The 14,483-nt window shown below is 40.3% G+C and overlaps 1 protein-coding gene across 3 annotated transcripts in view; it reads left to right on the forward strand.

The window, feature by feature from the left end:
* LOC122551600 (myosin light chain kinase, smooth muscle-like) overlaps positions 1-14,483 on the forward strand; it is a 424,085-nt gene that overhangs the window by 330,268 nt on the left and 79,334 nt on the right. For all 3 annotated transcript variants that reach the window (XM_087989064.1, XM_043693744.2, XM_043693743.2), the window contains exons 21-22: positions 496-623; positions 2,572-2,725. In XM_087989064.1, the coding sequence (XP_087845190.1) occupies positions 496-623; positions 2,572-2,725 (282 nt within the window). The remainder of the gene's footprint in view (positions 1-495; positions 624-2,571; positions 2,726-14,483) is intronic.

Here is a 14,483-nt window from a genome sequence, read left to right on the forward strand (position 1 = left end):
TATTAAGCAAAAATTATACCAGTTATGGTGTCAGTAAAATATTCAAAGGCAATTTACACATCTTCAGGTTAATAAGCCTGTACAGATACTGATTTAGGCTTCTCCATTTAAGTAGCATGAGACTATATTGTTTCATTAACAGATCAAACTCTCTATTTTGAATAAAACTGTCAGACAAAATCATCAAGCATTTTCTCATTCTGTTGTTTAATATTTTAAATAAAACTTCCATGAAATCGTTTCATAATCATTGTGAATACTTCTTCTGAGAACACAATGTTTTGGTGAGTAAATTGTCCAACTGGAAGATTGAGTTACAGCATAATTGTCAGTTTTTAAAGCATGAATTAAAAATCAAAACATATTCAATCTTTCATAACCTTCTCCAGTTTTATTAACGCAAAAAAGTATCTTTCCAAATTTATGAAAATTGACCTGGTGATAGAAAGCAAACAACCTTTCTTTATCTTCCAATGTGATGTTCATTTTCAACAGCTATTCCACCACAGATACTTCAATGTCCAGGAAGCATGAAAGTCCGTGCAGGAGAATCTGTGGAACTGCTTTGCAAGCTCACCGGAACACAACCACTCAGCTATACATGGCTAAAGTTTAGAAAACAGGTAATGTTTTATCCATTTATTTTGTATTGACATTTTCAGTCAGAAACAGCTTAGCAGCTGAGTTCTCTTTAGAAGGAAAATATTAGCCCACATGGATATCTATTCCAACAAGGCCATTAGACCTCAAGATGGAGGAACATAAATAGGCCATTCAGCCCATTGAGTATTTTCTGCCATTCAGTGAGATCATGACCGATCTGATTATCCTCAATTTCACTTCATTGGCTTTTCTGATTACTCTTAATTCCTTTACTGACTGAAAATTTGCCATTTTCAGCCTTATTAAATTAATGACCTAACCTCAATAACTCTGTGGTAAAGAATTTCACAGATTCTTTTTGAGAGAAGAAATTCCGCCTCATCTTTGTCCTACTTGTGTGACTCTGTCCTCAGATCCAAGACTCTACCACCTAGAGAATCAACCGCCTCCTATCTACCCTAAGAAGCCCCTAAAAGCCTTATATGTTTCAATAAGTTAATCGCTCATTCTTCTAAATTCCAGTGAGTACAAGCTGAACCTACTCAACCTGTAAGATATTAGCATGGGTTTCTGGACCCATGAAATCAAATGAAATTACCATTATGCTATAGCTTTCCTTCATAATATATTTTTAAAATGTAAAAATGGAATAGTTTTAGCCCAGAAAGAATACTATCAACCCTGTGCGAGTTATTGTTCCATATCAGAGTTAGCTCCTTTAATCTCATTACTTTACTTCGTCTACATGTAAACATTAATATTTCTCTTGTGTACTTTCCTTTTCTCAACAGTTATGCCATACAGTTTTCTTGTGCATTGTTAAAAATGCACAGGTTGTATTGTTTGCAAAGCTGTTCTATAGACATCGCGCTTTTGAAAGTTTCTGAATTTTGATGATCTGTAAATGATCAACAAACATCCATATAATAATCAACTCCAGAATGTATCTAATTGCAGCAATAACTTATATCAGTTAACAGTTGTGTTCTGAAATATCCCAAAGCATTATAATGCACAAGGGAACCCTTGTGCTATCAGCAAACACTGGGCTCATAAGTTAAATGGGGCAAGGATGAGGAAGTGGGAGACCTTGTAAGAACTGCGGACTACAGAAATAATTTGTAAAGTAAAGTAATATGGGGTTGGGACTGAAATAGAGAGAGCTGGCAGGCAACAGGAAAAAAGGAAAATGTCAGCTGAGATGATTTGTCTTCAAGAAATGGAGTCTGAAATCGCCTTTATTCTCCAGAGTTCTAGATAGTGTATTACGTGAAGTATCCAAAAACAAATGATTTCTTTTGATACAAAATTGCAGAACAAATAATAGTTTTCACAATAATATGTTTGTGCCAAGTCATTGTACTATTTAAAATAAATATAAATTTAAGTTTTGCTTTGAAATATTGTTGGTAATCTGTATTGAACTATTTTTCCTTATATAGTTGAACTTGTAAAGATTAGTTATTTTATCAAATGTTTAATCTCATTATGGTTAAGAAAACATAAATTTGTTTCAGGCTATTACCTTATAGCTAGCAAAGAAAATAATTTTTGGTGTAATCAGTTTGAGTAGAATCAGAAACCCAGACACCAGAAGTGATAAAGAAAGCAGCTTAACTCTCTGCATTACACTGGCCTTTAAATTAAATGATTAATATAGTGATGTAGTAAATCTATGTATGAATAGCCATTTTCTGAGGGTACCTTGCTGATCATGAGCTTTGCATTGCTGCAACACATTTCAAACAATCATGACTGTGTTGACTGACATGCATTAGCAAAACCTGAAGCACCCTATTACCAACGTGCTCAAGCAATTGTCCTCAAGGTTTGGGAAGCCTGTGATGTTTTCTGAAATTGTCTCCAAAATAGAGATTAAACCAGTCATGTCAGTTTACTTGCCAATATTTTGTACACATCAAAATAATAAGTTTTCTAAATCCATCCTTCATTTTGTCCTCTTATTAGATTAAGGAAAGTGATCACATAAAAATAGAGAATACAGACAGCAGCAGTAAGCTAATCATCTCTTCAGCTAAGCATGAAGACTGTGGCTGTTACAATTTACTTGTAGAAAATAAGTTCGGAAGCAAACAAGTTCAAGTTAACCTCACAGTTGTCGGTAAGTTGTTTAAGTCATTGTTGATACTTTGCTCAATGTGTAATTTTAGCAAAATCATTGCTTGTTAAGATGTTTTTGAATTAATTAATACTAATTTACTCAGAAAACTGTTGGGATATATATGTAAGAGTGATTTGCTTCAACCCTTATTTTAAGAAAAGGCATCCTTCTTCCAAATTATTGCTATGACAGAGCAATTTTTGCACTGTTTTGCAGTTAGATGCTAGGTACTTGTATCAAGCAAGATTTGTAGAATCATCTATATTCCTTGTTCTAAAAAATCTTGTTAAACAAAGCAATCTAACTAACCAAAAGACAATATTGGATTTAATCTTATCACTCAAAACTGGGTGGTTTGGTTTTGCAATGAGGTTAAAATGGCAAAGTTTGGAACAAGACTCATTCCATCTCAAACCTGCCCACTTCCAATGTTATGGAGATGGAACAAGGTTTGGGTGTCTTAGTCACTCTTTATTAACCCTTGGTGACAATGTTTCAAGTAATCTGGTCTTTGGATCATTGGAGAACTGAGATATGTTGGAAGATACATTTGAGGAAGTCAGTACTTCTGTCTTTTCATGGGTATTGACTGGGAAGTTTAAACTTCTATTAGACCGTTCCTCTCTGTCCATGCCCTCCACAAATGTCTCTGACTCTATGTTAATGTTGAAGACTTCTGACAGTTCCAAGGTCCCTTCCTGGATAATTATCCAGGAAACTTTGGACAAAGTAGGGCCTAGTCTAACACCTGGGTTATGTCCTCCAGCCATACGTTGAAGCTCCTGTCCTGACCTGAGATGACCACCCCCATAACCCAGCCAGACTTTCCCTACCTGAAAACCTGAACATCCTCCCAACCAGACTTGACAATATGTCTGAACAACTAACCTCCTCCACTCCATCAGACTTAACCAGCTACCACTCAACTACTCTCTGGCTCAATTACCATGCATCTACTCTCCACTCCTACCCAACTACACCCCACTCCAACCACTTGACTACTCCCCCAACTGGACCCAGCTACCTTTAACTGAACAGACATAGAGTCATACAGCATAGAAACAAATCCTTCGGTCCAACCAGTCCATGTCAAACATAATCCCAAACTAAACTAGTCCCGCCTGCCTGCCCTACTCCTAATCACCACCCAATATGACTACACACACCCTCATCTCACTAATCATCACCACTTTACCCAGCACACCCACCTGCCCATCTTACCCTCTCACCAAGCCACCTTACCCAGCATACCCACTCACCTCACCCACCTACCCAACTTATCCTCTCACCTCATCACCTTACCCAACATACCCACTTACCTCACTCACCTACCCTTCTTACCCTCTCACCTCATCCACCTTACCCAATATACCCACTCACCTCATCCACCTACCCATCATACCCTCTTGCCTGGTTCACCATTCAGCCATTCACTCATATTAATGGAAATATTGAACCTTTAAATACAGTTAGTGCTGGAAGGAGAAAACATAACCTCTCTTCCTGATCTACTTAATTCCAGTGAAATTCCCCAGGGGACATTGTGCTATGTGTCTCTGTGACAGTCAGGATCTGAAGATGGCTGATGTGCAGCAGCATCCAGGCCCCTAGCCACCAAGAGAGCCTCTACACTGGACAGGCACATTTACAATATCCTTCTCACTTCCCAGTAAACCAATCTAATCTCATTGGCTTTGTCCTGATAAAGCAGGCTCTCCACCGAAAAGACCTCTTGATAAGAGCCCCACTGGAAAATATTTAAAAGAACCTGATAGTTAAGTTCTGAAGGACTTCTGGTAACTCCATTCTTCCTGCCAGACTAAACTCTCTCAGGCTAGGTGGTTTCCAGTTTCCCCAAGTTTTCCACCAGAGAGTAAAAACTCATCTTAGTTTATCTTTCATTCATAGAATTGGTTTCATGTCATGACTGTGCAGGGGAACAGCAGTGAAGAGAAGTATAAAAGTGAAGGAAGAAGGACATCAAAATAAGGAAATGATAAAAAGAGTCAGGAGGGCGTTTCAGAACTTTTTAATGTTTCCTGGTACTACTACCCAAGGCTATTTCTGGATTTTCTTGATGAAGAAAGACATGTTCTTTCATGGCCAGGAGTGGAGTATGGTTGATGATGGGCAGAGGCAGGAGGGCTAGGAGTACATGGTCAGGTACAGGTCAAGCAGCATGGCAAGAATATTGGGGGTTGGGGGGTGGGGATGTCAGGGTTGACATGTGGGACACGGTCACAGCTAGTACACTTGTCCCATCCTCTGGGTCATGCAATTTTTCTATCCTTCTCTCTTTTCCTGTCACAGTTTCTCTCACAGTTGCTGCCATTTTCCTTGCCATGGGCACACATTCATATCTATCTCCCTAAGTATAATTCACTTTCACTCTTTTAGCTTTAGTCTTTCTCTCTTTCTTTCCATATGTCTCTCACATTCCTTGTCCCTTTTTTTGTTTAGTTTCCTTTCTGTTTAGTTTAGTTTTTTGTTTAGTTTCTCTTCCTTTTCAAAATCATAGGAGAATGGAGGCAATGCAGCCAAGGGCATGGTTTAGAGGTTGTGAATATGTCACCACGACTATTACCTTTTGATCTGAATAGTAAAAGGAGTTCATACAATGCCACAAGTTGATAGGGTTACACAATACAGACAGATAATGGAGTCTATCCAGGGCGATAGTATAATATGAAACAGATTCCGTCTCAGTCATGACCACTTTTTAATTTAATTTAATTTTAAAAGAAACAAAAAAGGTTCAGAAAGTAAATTTAAAAAAATCTCTGTTTGCATAGTCTGCTTTCATTAATCCTTTCGATGGAGTCTGTACCTAGAACATTTAGTAACATGCTCAGCACTTTCTAGTGTGATATGTATTTGATGGATCTGGTTAACTAGTTTGTTCAACTTTATTCTTTTTAAATATAACTGATTATGTTTTATAGTAAGATTGTTAAAACATTTCTAAAGCCCTCATTTGCTGTTCAAATAACAGAGATGCTTCCACAAAGTGATTGTCCTATAAAAAGTAAAATGCTTAAAACACTCTTACAGAAACATTGAAAATTAGTGGCTGTATGCTTTTCCTGTTGGAGGGAAACTTCAATTATAGCCTTTTATGGTTTCAGTTTCTTCAAATGATTTATTTAAAAAGAATGGTGCTGTCAATAGTCTCAACATGGATTTTATCCAAGTTGGCTTGTTGATTGCTAAGTGCTTTGGTGGCTGTGAAGCCGAGGAGGAGAGTTGAATTAGTGTGTGTCTGTTCTTCATCTGTCACTCAGGCATCTAAACATCTAATTGTATATTTCTTGTAAAAATGCAGGAAATGCAGTTCTCTAAATAAAATCTATAATAGTTTAGCAACAACTTTTGCCATCAAAGTATGGATTTATACATTTTTGGCATTGCTTTACAGCACCAAAGTAAAAATTGCCCACAAAATTGCAGGAATGAGGAATCCCACAGCAAGCGCGGTGTGCTAAATATTTTGCCACACCCTTTAGCTCCATGAGCTAATAATTGCACAGGGAGGTCAAAGAGGCATCTGGCACATTGGTGGATGATTGAAGCAACAACCTTACCATTTTAACCAACAAAATTTAAGAATAAAAGAACAAAGGAATAATGGAGAAGGAAATGGGGTTATTATAGTTAACTGAGAAATGAAGAGATGGAAAGAAAGTTGAATTAAGGAAGAAAGTGAGTTATTATTTTCCCAACAAATTATTAGCTGACATGATACAGTTGACTATTGGATTCCCAACCAGATGATTACAAGTTACATCCAAAGTTTCAAATAACATTAGAATCTATCTACTCTCATTGATTGAATTTAGTTGATTTTCAAATGGTCCAATAACAGGAGTCATGTGAAGTAAGGAAGCAAGGAAATAATTTCACCCTGGAGAAAACTGTCTGTTTTCAGTTGGTCAAATAATGCAATATTGCTAGTGACTCTTATAAGGTCTGTGGCCCCAATTAGATTGCTTTCTTAGCAAAATGGGATATTACTTTATGGTTGGCAAGGAATAAGCCTGAGAAGATGTTAGTTGGAGACTGAAATTCTGTCTTTATCATGTGCATGCTCTGTCAAGAAGAGAAATGAGTGCAGTAAAGGAGACAGCCCTTGGAGAGGATTTTGAGAAATTTCAGTCGAGACAGATTGGCAAATGTTCACCAGAGTCAAAGAGGTGTGGCTGACAGAAAAATCTCCTGGGAGATTCAATACTATAGGCCCAGTGAAACCTTTGCCTGCTGAAAATAGATGTTCATTCGAACATTGACATAAAGAGGATCCGGTCTGCTAAAGTAAGGGTTTTTCAGTTCTAGAAGGGACTGATAGTCTTGCAGAGATGGATCTATATCTTATTTGGGTCAACTTTGTTCCCATGATGCATTAGAGCAGCATGGAGCACCTCACATTCCAATCCGGCAGTGGGTTTACACTGACTCCAGTTTATCTAGCCATATTAAAGACCCCTTCCACAATTTGTATGAAATCCTATAGACAGCCAATGCTGCATTTATATGTGGCTTTCTTGTTATTTTGACCCCATAGTTTATTGTAATATCAAATGAATGTGATAGAAGCATGGATGGCATCTGTATAGAATGAGTTGTACTGTTAATATGTGAATAATTTAATATTTGATTGCTTTTGGAAGAGGACAATATACACTTAATAGAATAGTTCCAAAGATGAGGGATTGTAATTATATGCATAAAGTTGAGAAGTTAAGGTTGTTCTTCTGAGAGGTGAAGGGGAGAGTTGATTGACATGTTTAAAATCACAAAGGATTCTGATCTTGTAAAAAATTAGATTGGGGCCAGTTAACTTTAACGTTGTGTGATGCTGAATACGTCCGGCAGCCTGGGTACCAGCTGAAATAATTTTTGTGAATTGAGGTAATTCAGGTTGTTACTGTCTCCTTTCCTTGTCCCATGGTTATATCATCATTAGTAACCCTTGGACAATGAAACACAATATGAAAGAATGAGAGAAAGCACAACTGTCCCTAATAACTTGAAGAGACAGATTGGCAAAGGAACCAGAGGTGGCATCAGGAAAGATATTCATCAATCAGTTGTTCAGAGATGGAATGCACTATCTGATAGGATTCAGTAGTAGCCTTTGAAAGGCAATTGGGTTAATAGAGAAAGAGAAAGAAATGCAGGATTTAGTCAAAGTGTAATTGAGTGAAAACTAAAAATTCAGACACGATGGGCCAAATTACCTCCCTCATTGCTGTTCTGTTCTAATAATCCACAGAATCGTGAAATAAATGATGAGCCCTTCAGTTAGAAAGAGTGGTGGTGGTTAACAAAGGAAACAATGACACTGAGAAATTTGGAGGAGTATGCAGTAAGGACACAGAGTTACAAAATGAAAATCGTGTAATATAGTAGCCTTATTTTTAATGAGCAGAAGTCTGGGCAGTACAGTGGCTCAGTGTCAGCACTGCTGCTTCACAGCACGAGGGACCTGGGTTTGATTCCAACCTTGGGCAACTGTCTGTGTGGAGTTTGCACATTCTCCCCGTGTCTGCGTGGGATTCCTCTGGATGCTCAAGATTCCTCCCACAGTCCAGAGGTGTGCAGGTTAGGTGAATTGCCCATAGTGCTCAATGATGTGTTAGTTAGGGGAAGGGGTTTGGGTGGGATACTCTTTCGAGGGTCAGTGTGGACTTGTTAAGGCTGAAAGGCCTGTTTCCACACAGTAGGGATTCTATTATCTATTCTAACTATATATATTATATGGAATTGTAGGGCTCTGAGTTGTGTTGTCCAGCAGAGAGACCTAGGGGCTCAGGTACAGAATTTTTTGAACGCTTGCATCACAGGAAACAGGGTGGTTAAGAAGGCATTTAGCATGCTTACCTTTACTGCTCGGATCATTGAGTATAGGAGTTGGGACATCATACTGAGGTTGTACAGAACATTGTGAGTCCACGTTCGGAGTATGGTGTACGGATCTGGTCGCCCTGCCATTGGGAGGATATTATTAAATTGGACAAGTTCAGAAAGATTTACCAGGGTGTTATTGGGACCGGCCGGTTTGCATTATAAAAATAGGCTGGGACTTTTTCACTGGAGCATAGGCGATTAAGGGGTGACCTTATGGACATTTATAAAATCATGAGGGGCATGGGTAAGGTGAATAGCAAAGATCTTTTCCCTAGGGTGAGGGAGTTGAAAATTAAGAGGCGTGTTTTGAAGGTGGGAGGAAAATATTTTAAGAAGAATATTTTACACAGACAGAGGATCATGGGTGGAATGAACTGCCCGAGGAAATGATAGATGTAGGTATTGATGTAACATTTAAAAGACATTTGGAGAAGTACATGAATAGGAAAGTTTGAAGGGATATGGGCCAAACACAGGCAAGTGGGACTAGTTTAGTTTGGAAAATCAGATCGACATGGACAAGGAGGACTAAAGTGTCTATTTCCATGCTGTACGACTGTATGACTTTATGACTGACAATACTTAAAAAGAGATTTGAATTCCCAGTGATGGATTTAAAGGCACACTTGACAAGACTATAGGTTTTAAGATTTTCACTTAATAAACAAGCAAGCAACAGGTGCTGCAGTCAACTATATGGCCTATCTATCCTGCTCTTCAACTCAGTATGTTTACGGATGATCTTTGGATTCAATTCCACTTTCCCACCCACTGCCAAAATCCCTTGTTTTATGGAGAGACCAATAAACCCATCTGCCTCAGTTTTCAATGTATTTAACGAGCAAGAATTCACAATTTTGTTTATTAGAAAGTTCCAAAGATTTGCAACCCTTTAAGCAAAACAATCTTTGCTCATCTCAGTCCTAATGATTGGACTCAGATCCTGACGCTGTGCCCCCTTGTTTCAGTTTTCCTGACCAGTGGAAACAACCACACAGTATCTAACCTAACAACACCCATCAGTCTAATAGAGTCTTAGAGTCATACAGCACTGAAACAGACCCTTCGTTCCAACTAATCCATGCCAACCATGTTCCCAAACTAAACTAGTCCCACTTGCCAGTGTTTGGCCCATAACCCTCCAAACCTTTCCTATTCATTTACTTATCCAAAAGTCTTTTAAACAATCCCAACTGTACCTGCATCCACCACTTCCTCTGGCAGTTCATTCCACCCACGAACCACTCTTTTTAAAACTATTTTAAAAATATGGCCCCTAGTTTTGAACTCACCCACCCTGGGAAAAAGACCCTTGCTATTCACCTTATCCATGCCCCTCATGATTTTATAAACCTCTATAAGGTTACCCCTCAATCTCTTATACTCCAGTGAACAAAAAACCCAGCATATTCAGATTTTCCTTACTCAAGCCCTCCAGTCCCAGCAACATCCTTGTACATCTTTCCTGAACCTTTCTAATTCGATAATGCCCTTACTATAGCAGGGTGTCCAGAATTGTACCCAGTACTCCCGAAGAAGTCTCACCAACATCCTCAACATGACATGTTTCAATAAGTTAGCTTCTCATTCTTCTAAACTCCAGACAATATGATCGAACTTGCTCAGCATGTCATCATAAGACAATCACCTCATCCCAGGGTACAATTCCAGTGTATTTCCAGTGAGGTCTCATCAAAACTCTGTACGTGTGAAGCATGTTTCTTTGTTCTTGAACTCTAGTCCCTTGCAATAAAGACAAACATTTAATTGCCTTCCTAATCACATGCTGTACCTTCATGCTAACTTTCTGTGTTCCTTGTACAGGTACCAGCACACTCAAATCTTTCTGAACCTGAACGTTTATAGGTTTCACATAGAATTATAGAACTCCTACAGTGTGGAAGCAGGCCATTTGGCTCGTCAAATCCACACTGATCCTGCAAAAAGCATCATTTCGCATTTATCCAGGTTGAACTCCATCTGCCATTTCTCAGCCCAGCTCTGCATTCTATCTATGTCGCGTTGCAGCCTGCAGTAGCCCTCTATACTATCGACGACACCTCCAACCTTTGTGTCATCTGCAGATTTACTAACCCACCCCTCAACCTCCTTGTCCAAGTCATTTATAAAAACTACAAAGAGCTGAGGCTCAAGAACAGAGCCCTGCATGACCCCACTCAACACTGACCTCCAGGCAGAATACTTTCCATCTACAACCACTCTCTACCTTCTGTCAGCCAGTTAATTCTGAATCCAGATAGCCAAATCTCCCTGTATCTATACTTCCTGACTTTATGAATGAGCCTACCATGGGGAACTCTATCAAATGCCTTGCTGAAGTCCATATACAACACATCCACTGCTCGACCATCGTCGACCTGTCTTAACAAATCCTCAAAGAACTCAATAAGATTAGTGAGGCAAGACCTGCCCCTCAGAAAGCCATACTGACTGCCTTTAATCATGCTATGCTTTGCCAAATAATCACAAATCCTATCCCTCAGAATTCTTTCCAAAACTTTGCTGACCACAGACATAAGACTGACTGGTCTGTAATTGCCAGGGATTTCCCTATTCTCCTTCTTGAAAAGAGGAACAACATTCGCCTCCTTCCAATCCTCCAGTACAACTCCTGTGGAGAGTAAGGAGGCAAATATCCTCTCCAGCGGTTTGGCAACCTCCTTTCTCACTTCCCGGAGCAGCCTAGGATAAATCTGGGTCTGGCCCTGGGGACTTATCAATCTTAATGTTTGCCAAAATTTCCAGCACATCAGCTTCATCAATCTTGATCTGGTCAAGACTGTATCCCAGCTCCTCTAAGTTTTCATTTACTACAAGTTGCCTTTCCTTGGTGAAAGCCGAAGCAAAAAACTCATTTAGGGCTTCCCCTATCTGCACAGACTCCACACATAAGTTCCCTACACTATCCCTGATCAGCCCTACTTTCTCCCTGATCATTCTCTTATTCCTCACGTATGAGTAAAATGCCTTTGGGTTCTCCCTATTCCTTCTTGCCAAGCCTTTTTCATGCCCCCTCCTGGCTCTCCTCAGTCCATTTCTGAGCTCCTTTCTCACAAGCCTGTTATCCTCTAAAGCTGTGCTAGATCCTTGCTTCCTCCACCTTACGTAAGCTGCCTTCTTCCTTTTGACAAGAAGTTCCTCTGTTCTTGTCATCCAAAGTTCCTTAACCTTATCCTTTCTTACCTGTCTCAGAGAAACAAATTTGTGCTTCACTCGCAACAACTGCACCTTAAATAGTCTCCACATGTCTGATGTGCCCTTTCTGTGGAACAATTGCTCCCAGTCTGTACCTCCCAACTCCTGTCTGATAGTGTCATAATTTCCTTTTCCCCAATTAAATATCTTCCGTTGGTAATTGCTCCTTTCCCTCTCTAAGGCTATGGTAAATGTGAGGCAGTTGTGATCACTGTCACCAAAGTGCTCTCTCATCGTGAGATCTGACCCCTGTCCTGGCTCGTTGCAGAGCACCAAATCCAAAATGGTCTCTCCCCTCGTTGGTCTGTCTACATACTGAGTAAGGAAACCCTTCTGAACACACCTGACAAAAACGGCTCCATCCAAACCATCTGCACTAAGGAGGTTCCAGTCGATATTGGGAAAGTTGAAATCACCCATAACAACAACCCTGCTTCTTTTGCATTTTTCCAGAATTTGTTCGCCTATGAGATCTTCAATCTCTCTACTGCTATTAGGTGGTCTGTAGAAAATCCCCAATGCGGTGGCTGTTTCCTTGCTGTTCCTAACTTCCACCCATACTGACTCAGTAGACAAACCTTCCTCAACTTTCGTTTCTGTAGCTGTGACGTACTGTCTGATTAGCAATGCTACACCCCCTCCTCTTTTTCCACCCTCCCTGTTCTTTCTAAACATTCTAAACCCTGGAACATCAAGAAACCATTCCTGCCCCTGTGAAACCCACGTCTCCGTTATGGCCACAACATTGTAGCCCCAAGTACTGATCCGTGCTCTAAGTTCATCACTCTTATTCCGGACCCTCCTTGCATTAAAGCAGATACACTTAAACCGATCCCTTTGTTTCATCGCGTGAGAAACCTTCCTAATAGATTCAATATATCCTGTCACTGTCCCATCTGCAACAGACCCCCTCTCAGACATGTGGCTCTGATTCCCACCCCCCTGCCAAACTAGTTTAAACCCTTCCGAATCACACGAGCAAATCTCCCACCCAGGACATTTGTGCCCCTCCAGTTCAGGTGCAACCCGTCCTTCATGTACAGGTCCCACCTTCCCCAGATAGTATCCCAATGGTTAAGGTATCTGAAGCCCTCCCTCCTGCACCAGCCTCGCAGCCACGTGTTAAGCTGCAGTTATGCTGCTCTTCAGCTTCCAACCTAACTCTCTGTAGTCACTTTTCAGATCCTCAGTCCCTTTCCTGGCTACATCATTGGTGCCAATATGTACCACAATTTCTGGCTGCTCATTCTCCCTCTTCAGAATCTTGTAAACCTGATCGGCGACATCCCGGACCCTGGCACCAGGGAGGCAACATACTTTTCGGGAGTCCCGTTCCTGACCATAAAATCTCCTGTCAATCCATCTAATTATTGAGTCCCCTACCACTAGCGCTTTTCTATTCTCCCCCCTTCCCTTCTGAGCCACAGTGCCAGGCTCAGTGCCAGAGACCTGACAACTATGGCTTTCCCCTGGTAGGCTGTCCCAACCAACAGTATCCAAAATGGTATACTTATTGCTGAGGGGAACGGCCACAGGGGATCCCTGCTCTGATCATCCTCCCCCTGACAGTAACCCAGCTGTCCTTATCCTGTGTCTGGGGAGTGACCACCTCCCTGTATATCCTCTCAATTTCCCCCTTAGCCTCCCGCATGATCTGTAGTTCATCCAGCTGCAGCTCCAGTTCCCTAACTTGATTTTCGAGGAGCTGGAGTTGGGTGCACTTCCTACAGATGTAGTCGGCAGAGACATGTGAAGTGTCTTTTACCTGCCACATTCTGCAGGAGGAACATGCAACTGCCCTAACATCCATATCCCGCTACTCTGAGCTACTTATTCTAACCAACCACACTTTTAGTGCCTTGTTAGGGCTTCCTTATTAATAGATTCTAACATTTTTCTAAAAAGCAACATTCACTAAACATTGCTTACTTAGCAACTAATACAGTAAACTACAGAAAATCTAAGCACCTTTTAACTTCACAGAACTGGAAACCCCACCATGTGTATACACATTACACCACACTCTGAAGCATTATAGTGTTTACAGGTTCCAGTCCAAAATTACTCCCAGCCTCTAACAGGCTTGATTATTTTTATTTCACTAATTCACAAAATCTAGTGTTCTTAGAAATTCCCCTAATCTTCTGAGAATCCTCAAACTGATCATTTGCGGAATTCCTGGCTCCTAACTACACCAGGGAAAATTTTCCAGTGTCCTTAAAAATCTAGTTTCTGTCTTTTCAACCAGAGAACAAGGTTCCACCCACACTCTGCTGGTAGCCAACAGAGAAAGTCTTTTTACTGCTGTTTTCTTGAATCTTTCTCTTTGACTCTTTCTCTGTCTCACTCTCTCTCCAGGGTTTCTCTGTCAGAAAATTTCTCTGCAGCAAAGCCAGATGTTCTTTTCTTTTTGTCCGATGTGAAGGCTGGCAATTGGGATTCAATAGGAATTGTGCCATATCACTGGTGCCCATGATAACCAGGTCACATAGGCTTTATGTCATATAGAACTGGTAAGAAATCATATGCCCTTCTCCGTTATTCTATTTTACTTTGAATTACAGGAGACAGATTAAAACATAGCCTTATCCCTTAAAATGGCCACCCAAGTGGACAGGTTGTTAAGAAAGCATATGGT

The sequence above is a fragment of the Chiloscyllium plagiosum genome, unplaced genomic scaffold (assembly GCF_037043375.1).
Source record: "Chiloscyllium plagiosum isolate Xiang-an unplaced genomic scaffold, Cpla_swu_hap1 HiC_scaffold_7, whole genome shotgun sequence".
In the NCBI taxonomy this organism is placed as follows: domain Eukaryota; kingdom Metazoa; phylum Chordata; class Chondrichthyes; order Orectolobiformes; family Hemiscylliidae; genus Chiloscyllium; species Chiloscyllium plagiosum.